This window comes from Elephantulus edwardii, unplaced genomic scaffold (genome assembly GCF_000299155.1).
Source record: "Elephantulus edwardii isolate Elephantulus edwardi_28Jun2011 unplaced genomic scaffold, EleEdw1.0 scaffold00061, whole genome shotgun sequence".
NCBI lineage: Eukaryota > Metazoa > Chordata > Mammalia > Macroscelidea > Macroscelididae > Elephantulus > Elephantulus edwardii.
Window position 1 is genome coordinate 465,153 of NW_006399811.1, and position 11,206 is coordinate 476,358.

An 11,206-nucleotide genomic window follows, 5' to 3' on the forward strand; every position below is an offset into this window, starting at 1 on the left:
AAGTATTTGGTGATTAAATATATTTTACTGTTTCTCCTATCTTTCTGATATTTTTCAGTAATTTTCTTGTAAGTCTGAAAATTCTGTTGTCTATTAGAGAAAATTTAGCAGAACAATAAAAGTACTATTAAAATAGACAAGCACTCTTAATATTATAATGTTGTTATTTCCAGGGATAATGTTGCATAACTGTAGGTACATAACTTTTTTCCTCTTAACATTATAATAATTTCTCCATTACAATATTCTTAATCGAAATAACTTTTTAAAGATTATTAGTAGGTCTCTGGAAGGGACAGATGGTATGGACTTGACTACTAACCTAAAGGTTGGCAGTTTGAATGCGCCTACTACATCACAGAAGAAGGGCCTAACAATGTGCTTCCATAAAGATTACAGCCTGGGAGCTCAGTCCAATTCTATTGCACATTGCATTGACTTTAAATTTTTTTTTAACTCAGTCCAATCTGTATCTCCTTGTCCTTTTTTTGTATCTACATAGATGCATTTGCAGTCAACATATATCTTAGGTGCCTGAAAGAGAGCTCTTCTTGATACTTGTTTTTGCACTGAGTTTCACTATGTTGAAAGTTCTCGTGACCACTCATTCAGCTAATTGAAATGTGACAGTCTTTTCAGAATGTTATTAAATGTGTTTTATTCCTAAGTTACTGAACTTTTTAAAGAACTAGACTTTGAAATTACATATGTGCATATATATGGGTATGCATATGTGTGTATACATAAGTGTGTCTAAAAGGATCTCTGGAGACATCTTGGTTAAGAAATTGTGCTGCAAAACAGGCAGTTTGAGTCCACTAGCTACTCAGAAGAAGAAAGATGGACAGTCTCTTCTCATGTGATTTATAGCCTCTGAAAATCCACTTATACCTGGAAAGGTAGCTATACATGGGTTCCGACTTGAAGGCAGTGAGTTGAATTGAGTTTGTGAGGTAGTCTGTAGCATGTTGCTTTGCTAACCAAGAGGCTGTGCATTGTTGTTGGTGCTAAGCTACTAATCTTGGGCGAAAGGTGGATAGTCTTGATGGCAATGAATTTGATTTTTGGGGGTTTTTTTGGCTGTCATTGGTGGACTTGTTAATTCCTGGTTGTAATCTTTAGAGTTAAAATATAAGACATTTGTAGTTGCAGTTTAAAAATTGACAGATCCTCTGTTTTGTTGATTATAAAATTTATGGTCTGTTGCTTTGTGGTAAGATAAGAGTTAGTTGATGTTGATTGCCATTAAATTGAGCACAACCTATAAGTGACACTATGAACAAAAGACCTAATGCCTTTCCATAACTTTTGTCATTCATTTCTCCAAGTTCATAGAATTTCCAGAAGCATGTGGTTTAAGAAGTGGATGCCACTCCTGCTTCTAAACCTGTTTTACATCTGGGAGCTCCACCAAACACTGTCCACATTGGGAAACCGTTCTGGTATTTAATACCCCATTGGTACAGAGTTCAGCATCACAGCAAACCCAGATCACTTCATACTGCACATTGACAAAGAGTGATGTACAAAGTGGAAGAGTGATCCTCCAGCTATAACCGTACCGTTTCATTTAGCTTTTTTAGTTTCATTCTGTTTTCATTTAGGTTAAGTGTCGTCAAGTCAAATACGACTGAGAGTAAGCGTTGCACAAAAGACCTGATCTCTTTTCTATAACTGACATAATTTTTGTGCAGAAGTTTGTTCTGTAGCTAACATAATTTCTGTACATTTATATAGTATATCTTAAAAAAAAGGTGTTACCTGAATATCCTTTCGTCTAGTATTAAGCTTGGAATAGGTTAATGAAATATTTTATTGCATTTATTATTGTAATTGTTATTCATGTCTTTTTTGTGTTTTTCAGTCCTGTGCCAAAGGATAGAGATAAATTTTACTTCAAATTAAAACAAGGAATAGAGAAGAAGGTTGTGATTACAGTACAACAACTTTCTAACAAAGAATTAGCTATTGAAAGGTAAGCTCCTAAAAGTTCTCCAAAATTTATATTGTCATTGTGATTGTGTCTCAAGAAACATGCTCTTGGATCTCAACTGTTACTTTTTTTTCTTCATACTTCAATCTCTTCATATAAATTTGTTAAATGCAAGTAGTCTATTGAAAAGTTTAGTTGGTAATGGAAAAGCAGTATTAATTGATTTAAATGTGTTTGGTTACATCTCTTCTCTATGCTGTTCCTTATTAATATATTCAGTAATACATTCACATCACAATAATTTTCAATTATTGAAAGGCCATCTAGTTACTAGACTCTAACAACTTAAATTTTTTTAAAATAAATTTTTATTTTATACAGGTTTGCTTACAAAGTGTACATTTTTTCCACACTGGATCTTTCCCATTTCCTTTACCTAACTATCTCTCTATCCATCAAATTGTACAACTCTATGATTACCCCCCTGCATATCCTCATCCCTCTGCTCTTATTCTACCTCCATGGATCCTCATACCCATTTTACTAATTATCTTTCTATTTATACAATAATGGTCTTATACAGTATTTGTCCTTATGGGACTGAGTTAGTTCATGTAGCATAATGTACTCCAGTCCCTCCCAAGTTATGTAATAATTTTCTAAATCATTGCTCCTCCATGTTGCATAGTATTCCATTGTGTGGATTTACAATTTCTTGATCCATTTGATTGTGGTTAGACCCTTGGGCTGTTTCCATGTCCTTGTGATGGTAAATAAAATAATACTACTGTGAACATTGATGCATAAATTTCTGTTTGTTTCTAGTTTTTTATTTTCTTGAAGTATATTCCAAGCAGTGGAATAGCTGGATCATGTGGAATTTCTATGTTCAACTTTTTAAGGAAATGCCAAGCTGCCTTCTAGAGTGGTTGTCCCCTTTTATAATAACACCAGCAGTGTATAGAGTTCCTATCTCTCCACATCCTTCCTAACATTTATTACTTGCTGTCCTGTTAAACTTTGCCACTGCTACTTGCATGAGATGGTATCTCATTGTGGTTTTGATTTACATATCTTATTGCCGGTGATTTTGTGCATTTCTTCATGTATCTGTTGATCATCTCAATATCTTCCTCTCTGAAAGGTCTTTCCATGTCTTGCCCATTTTGTGATTGGGTTATCAGTCTTTTTCTTGTGGAGGCCTTAAAGTGTTCTGTAAACTTTTGTTATGAGACTCTTGTCTGAGATGGTATTGCCAAATGTTTTTTTTTCCCAGCCAGTAGGTTTTCTTTTCACTGTGTTTTAAAATGTTTTTGATGTACAGAGGGATTTAATCTTTTTAGGAGGTCCCATTCATTGATTTTATCATTTCCTTGTTGTATATTTCTGGCTGTATTTGTTAGTCTTTTTATACCATGAGCTAGGTTTTCTAACCTTGGCCCTACTTTATCCCTTATGATTTTTATGGTTTTGGGCTTTACGCCTAGGTCTCTGATCCACCTTGAGTTGATTTTTGTGTGTGGTGAAAGGTGTGTATCCTGCTTCAGCTTTTTGCAGGTAGTTGTCCAGTTCTGGCAGCACCATTTATTGAAAGGGTTATCATTCCCCCATTTGATAGGTTTTGTTTCCTTATCTAATATCAGTAGACCATAGATAGATAGATAGATGGATTAATTTCTGTGTTCTTTATTCTGTTCCATTGGTCTATGTGCCTGTCATTGTACCAGTACCATGCTGTTTTGGTTAGTATACCTGTGTAGTAGGTTTTGAGATCAGGGAGTTCTATACCCCTGACTTCATTCTTATTTTTCAGAAGTGCTTTGCTTATTGGAAGTCTCTTTCCTTTCCAAATAACTTGCCAATTGCCTTTTATATCTCTTAGAAAAGTGAATTTGGTGTCTGTATTTGAATTACATAGCATCTAACAACTTTTAAAAGATATTTTTATCCTCATATGTTGTATATTGTTGTTAGATTCTGTTGTGTTTGGTATGACTCATAGCAACAGTCATATGAACAACAGATTCACACACAAACTCATTGCCAAATAAAAAATATACACGTGCGCGTGCGCACACACACACGCACGCGCGCGCGCACACACACACACACACACACACACACACACACACACACATATATATATATTTGGAAGCAGGAGTGGCATCCAGTTCCAAAATAGCTTGCCTCTCTAAACTCTGAACTTGGAAAAATGATGGAAGTTATACATGTTTAGGACTTTCGTTCATAGGGTTTGTCTGAGTCATCTATGACTTGATGGCACTTAACAACCACCACCAACACACACACACACACACACACACACACACACACACACACACATATTCTGGTGGCCTAGTGGTAAGAAGCTGCACTACAACCCCAGAGGAATGCGATTTGAATCCACCAGTTGCTCTATGGGAGAAGGATGGCTAATCTTCTTCCATGCAGTTTACTGCCTTTGGAAACTTGCTGGTGGATCAGCTATGGGTCAGTTCCAACACTACACACAGAATAGCAACATACCAACTTTGTTGTTGTTGTTGTTATGTGCCATCAAGTCATTTGCAACTCATAGTGACCCTATGTACAAGAGCCCTAAACGCTGTTCTATCCTATGCCAACCTCACTGTCTCAAACACATTCAGTCCCACCACTCCACTCACAGAATCGATTCATCTCATCGAGGGTCTTCCTCTCCTGCATCGTCCCTCTACTTTGCCAAACATGATGTCCCTCTCCAAGGACCAGTCCCTCCTTGCAACATGCCCAAAGTATGTCAGATGAAGCTTCAGAATCCTTGACTCCAGGGAACATTCTGGCTTCACCCTTTCCAGGAAAAACCTGTTTGTTCTAGCAGTCCGTGGTATATTCAACACTCTTCTCCAGCACCACCATTCAAAGGCATCAATTCTCTTTCTATCATCCCTATTCACTGTCCAACTCTCTGATGCATAGCACGTAATTGAAAAGATTATAGCCTAGATCAGGAGCACCTTAGTCTCCAGCCTGACGTCATTGCTCTTCAGTACTCTTGAGAGGTCCCTCACAGCTGACTTTCCCAGTGCGGTTCGTTTTCTGATTTCCTGGCTGCTATTACCAAGAGTGTTGACTGTGGAGCCAAGTAAACTAAAACTGTTAACTATCTCAATCTCTTCACCATCCAAACTGATGCTGCCAATTGGCCCAGTGGTGAGAATCTTTGTTTTCTTGATATTGAGCTTCAATTCATATTGAAGACTGCAGTCCTTGACCATCTGCAGCAAGTGCTTCAGGTCCTCCTCAGTTTCAGCTAGCAGGGTTGTGTCATCTGCATCACGCAGGTTGTTGATGATTCTTCCACTTCCTGATGCCACATTCCTCCTCGTATAGCCCAGCGTCTTGGATGATCTGTTCTGCATACAGATTGAAAAGGTATGGAGACAAAATACATCCCTGACGGACCCCTTTTTTGATTTTTAACCATCCAGTGTCTCCCTGCTCTGTTCTGACGACTGCCTCTTGGTCCAAGTATAGGTTTCACGTTGGCACGATCAAGTGTTCTGGGATTCCCATTCTTCGCAGAGTCAGCCACAGCTTGTTGTGAAACACACAGTCAAAAGCCTTTGCATAGTCAATGAAACACAGATAGACATTCTTCTGGTATTCTCTGCTTTCTGCCAAGTTCCATCTTACATTAGCTATATTATCCCTAGTACCGCGACCTCTTCTAAATCCAGCCTGCACATCTGGCAGCTCTCTGTTGACATATTGTTCCAAACATTTTTGGACAATTTTCAGCAGAATTTTGCTTGCATGTGATATCAGTGATATTGTTTGATAATTTCCACACTCTGTTGGGTCACCTTTCTTTGGCATGGGAACAAATATCGATCTCTTCCAGTCAGTTGGCCAGCTGGCTCTCCTCCAGATTTCCTGGCACAACTTAGCATATCCAGGGCAGCGTCTGTTTGTTGATATAAATCAATTGGTATGCAGTCAACTACTGGAGCCTTGTTTTTCGCCAATTCCTTCATAGCAACTTGAACTTCCTCCTTCATCACCATAGGTTCTTGCTCATGTGTTATTTCATGAAATTCCTCTGTGTCAGCCAATTTCTTCTGATACAGTGACTCTGTGTACTTCTTCCATCTTCTTTAGGAAATAATTTCAAATTTAGAAAAGGCTACAAAAATAAAATTAATACAGACTTTACTTGTATAATCTTTGCTGAGATTCAACTATAGCTAACATTTTATCCCATTTCTTTGTACTTACTTGCACTCACTTCCTCAAAATCTGTCTACCATGTTCATTCTCATACAGTTATTTTTCTGGATCATTTAAGAGTGAGTTAGATGGATATTTCTTAATGGAGATATTTACTTAATCATAGTCTAGTGACTTCTGCAGTGTTATGATTCATGCAGTTCTTTTATTTACTTTACTATTTGACTTTCAAATTGATAAGTTAACTTAATGCTGTTATTCCCTATAGTACAGGATTCTTTCTAAGGTCAAATATTGGAGTTAGCTGTAATATGTTGTTATATGCTGTTGAGTCGCCTGTAACTCATAGTGACCCTATGTACTCTAGGCCTAAAACCTGCTCTATCCTGTGCCGGTCTCACTGTCTCCAACACACCTAACCCCATTGCCCCAGTTACTGAATCAGTCCATCTCATTGAGGGTCTTCCTCTCCTGCACTCTTCCTCTACCCTCTCAAGCATGATGTCCTCCAAGGACTGGTCCCTCCTTGCAACGTGTCCACAGTATGTCAGATGAAGCTTCAGAATCCTTGCCTCCAAGGAACAGCCTGATCTCACCCTCTCCGGGATGAACTTGTTTGTTCTCCTAGCAGTCTGTGGTATATCTTAACAGTTTTCTCCAATACCACAGCTCAAAGGCATCAATTCTCTTCCTATCATCCCTAGTCATTGTCCAGTTCTGTGACTCCTAGCAAGTGATTGCAAAGACCATGGCCTGTATCAGACGCACCTTAGTTTCCAGACTGACATCATTGCTTTTCAGTACTTTGGAGAGATCTCTGATAGCAGAATTTCCCAATGCAATTAATCTTTTAATTTCCTGAAAGCTTCCTATAATCTGAAACAATTCCACAACCATTTGTTTTATAATATGAACATTTCTGAAGAATATATTTCTTTATCCTTTTCAATTATACAGTGCCTGTTTTGAGTTTGTCTAGTACTTTTTCACTGTTAAATTCAGAAAGCGTATTTCTGCATAGGTTGTGGTATATGATGTCTGGTAATATTAGATATATGCTTATTCCTCATTCTGTTAATGTTAGTTTTGATTACTCAGCCAAGATGTCTGGTTGCCTTACTGTATAATTAATACTTTCCTCCCCTAGAACTAATAAAACAATTTATGGGAAGACGTTTTAAGACCATGAAACTATCCCAGTCTTTAGCAACAGTTACCTCTCAGTTTAACGTTCATTGAAGACTCAGATGCTGAACCAGTAGTTACTGGAATGATTGAAAAATGATAATTTTCCAGCTTCTGCTCTTCCTCTGCATTTGCTAGCAAGAGCACGGCACTCAGTTATAAGCAGTTCATTTCCTTTTCTTCCCATTATTATTGTTTTCAATGATTCAGACTCCTGAATTTCTTTTTTTCAGTGGTTTGTAATTAAGAGCCCTAGAGGCATAGTTTAATTTACTAGATGCTAATGATTTCATCTTGCTTGGATCCACAGTCAACACTTGGTGCTAGCAGTAAGGATATCAAAAGATGAGTTGCATCAGGCGTATCTACTTTGGACATATCTCCAGGATGTGAAAAAGGACATCATGCTTGTTCCTTTAAGGAACACCTTGGTTACACTTAGTTCAAGACAGATTTGTTTGTTCTTTTGGCAGTTCATAAGATAGTCCATGTTTTCCACCACCACAACTGAAAAAGACATCAATTCTTTGCTTTTTCTTATTCATTGTCCAACTTTCCCATGCAATTAAAAATATCAAGACTTTGATCAGACACTTCTTAGTCTTTAATCCTTGCTTTTTAGCATTTAGGAAAGTCCTGTAGTGGCAGCAGATTTTCCCATATGCAACACGTCTTTTGATTTCTTGACTGCTGCTACCTTGAATGTTGATTGTAGATCCAAGTATAGAAAATCGTTGGCCACTTCAGTTGGTCATTACAAAGACGAGGGGAAAAAAAGACTAAAATCACTGTCAGAAGAGACTCTGAAACTATAGAATCTTTGATCAAAATGTTAGGTAATTGTAGCTGGCACCACTTAGTTTTCCTGATCTAGTGGCAAAGACGGTAATTGTTCATGGAGGCTTCATGTTCTGTTTTCTGCTCCTATTCCTGACTCTTGTTTTTCTTTTATTGCTCCAGATGGAGAACAATTCTCATACCTTAAAATTCTGTTTACAGGTCTTTCAGACCTGTAGCACTTACTACCCAACTAAGCAGGAAATAGAACAGAAGCACAAATGAGGTTTTTAGGCTAGTTAACCAGACGCACCATGAAATCCTGGCCCTACACCTCCAAAGAGCCATGTCCTGTGAGGTGGGTGCTTATAGAGAAGCTCTCAATACTACTTTTTTTCTTGTTGTAATTAATATGTCTCTCACAACTTGTATATTCAGCTTTTTAGAGCTGTACATGTTTTTTTTTAAAGTTTTATTTTATTAATTTTAATGAACATTTACAGAGAATTTGGATTTCCATTCATTCATTGTTGCACTACTTTCTCTACCCACCCTCCATAGTTCATTCCTCTCTCTTTAATTTTTCCTTGAAAGTCTGTTTTAATTGTCCCATTGCCACAGTGCTTATCAAAACCAGTTCTGATTAATCTCCTTTGTCAGTGTGTACTTTGCCATTCCTTATCACTCCTCCCTGAGAGAGATTTCACCCTGATTCATAAGGAAAAGGGAATGCCTTATTCTCTTAGCTACTTCCTGCTGAAAAGGGAAGCTGTAGGATACAGGGTAAAGATCTTCTCTCACTACTCTAAAGGGCCCTTTTGGCAATAGGAAACACATAGACTGTTGTGGAGATTGATTTTGGAATTTAGATGCATTGTTATCAGTTTTGCTTAGCCATACATGTTCATATCCTTGAAGATGTATCATGGAACTGTTGCAGCCTAGAAGACACAAATTTAACTAACAAGTTAAAAGTACATGAGTCAAAAATTAAAAAGCAATAATATTCCGAGTAGAGGTTCTAATAGTGGCACAAATCAAGTTACAGAGGAAAGGTGGTTCTTACAATACAAGGCCTATAGACTAGCACTTTGCCTGTTATAGTGTAGAGGTTAGGAACCACAAGATGTAGAGGCTCAGCTATGTCATTTATGGTTCGTAAGTCCTGGAGCAAATTCCATCTACCACTGGGTTTTACAGCTTGGAAGTCCGCATGCAAGGCAGAGGTTAAGTAAGGAACTAGAACTGTACATCTTATTGGCAACAGTTAACATTAATTGACTGTGAAAACCCACCTCTCAGTAGTGCAGTTTTTTCTGTTGCTGTAGACTAAATTTTTACTTTCTTTTTCACTCATTCTTGTCAGGTGACCTCTATAAATACCTAAAGAAAACATAAATATCTTCAGGCTGTTTGGTTTCCCCCAAATAATTTGTTGAGTGTGATAGAATTTCTTATAATTTGGAAGATTTTGTAAATATTTGAACTTATCTCTTAGAAAAAAAGAAATTCTTGCTTTTTTATTGGAGTTACTTATGGTACTTCGTATGGTTAAATCACACATGTAAAAGGTTGAATTTAAGGTCATCCAGGAGGTGGCAATCTTGTCAGAAGAACTCTTAACACTTTTGAAATAGTAACCGATAAATTTGTGGTATAAAAATATTAAAAATATTGATGTCAGGAATTTTTTATTATTACATAGTTTTCACTTGCTATCTGAAGGATATAAGGAAACGTACTGCTTTTAAATAACCAGAAAATTTTCACTATATCCAAGCATAGAAAGAATAATATAGTAAACCTCACTGTAACTTTTACCTACTATAAACAGTTCTCAATATTCTGTATTTATTTGAAAATACTGATTTTTATTATATGAAGTAATTTCTTTATTCACCATTAGTACTTCACATCTAGATTTTTGATACATTGTATTGTCTGTCTTCACTTTCTGGAAAGCAGGTGCAGTGTAGTTCATTCCAGAACCTGTAGCATCTAGCAACAGTGCTGGGAATACAAAGCTTTGCATTTAGCCTTTTAAGCCTAGTTTAGCACTTATTCTGTGCTGGGTGCTTTTCTAGGTGTGTTGTGAGTACTAATTTTATAGTTGATTAAACAGACACAATTTAAATAATTTGCACAAGGCCATATAATTAATATTTGAACCAAGTCTGTCTGTTTTTTTAATATATGCTCTTTTTCTCTGCTTTCTGCCTTTGCTGAAAAAATGAATAGAAAGTATATGTAAATTTAAAAACATAGAACATTAAATTTCATTGTAATGTGGACTAGGCTATCACACACTGTATGTGATTGGACCCTTGCTTAGAGAATATGTGAAAACTGTATTCATGTCTTATAAAATTTCTAGTATTATTTTATCTTTTTGAGTTATTATATTCTAAGCTTTATGTGTAGACTAGCCAGAAAAAAGAAAGAAATAATGGCTGACATTTATTGAGCATTTCTGTGTGATAGCCATTATACAATTTCATTTTCATAACAACACAAGATAGTGATACTATGTTTATTATTATTTCAGTTCTGAAGGTGAAGAAACGGAAACTTGTTATAAATTTAAATTACCTTAGTCAGATGGTTAGAAGCTGTTAGAACCCTAGGTTTATACTAAGTCCATCTGATTCATGATGGTGGGTTCAGGAACCACTATAGCAAATTAAACTTTAATTATACACCAACCTAGGTTACCATGCCCTGAGAGAAAAGCTGATTTATTTGTACAAGAGAAATCCAGTAAAAAGAAATAAAAGGAGGATCAAGATAATTCTCACCTGAAATATATTAAAAAATTACAGCCGAGCCTCACTATTACTGTTAACATTCTCTCTGAATATTAGTGTGTGTACTTCTCATCAAGTCCATCTGCTCTGGTGTTCCCAAAGCAGAGATGTTGAACATCTTGGTCCCTGATCAGCTGAGATTCCCATGAATTTTGGTACAACCGTTTAGAAATGTTGATCCAGAGTTTTTTGCAAACTACTAGCTATGGTTTTTGCAATCACTTGTTATGCATCAGAGAGTTGGACAATGACTAAGGAGGATAGAAGACTTGATGCCTTTGAGCTGTGGTGCTGGAGA

At 36.8% G+C, this 11,206-nt stretch overlaps 1 protein-coding gene across 2 annotated transcripts in view; it reads left to right on the forward strand.

Annotated features, from left to right (window-relative positions):
• Positions 1 to 11,206, forward strand: part of RABGAP1L (RAB GTPase activating protein 1-like) — a 966,320-nt gene that overhangs the window by 31,901 nt on the left and 923,213 nt on the right. For both annotated transcript variants that reach the window (XM_006887704.1, XM_006887703.1), the window contains exon 6: positions 1,865 to 1,975. In XM_006887704.1, coding sequence (XP_006887766.1) covers positions 1,865 to 1,975 — 111 coding nt within the window. The remainder of the gene's footprint in view (positions 1 to 1,864; positions 1,976 to 11,206) is intronic.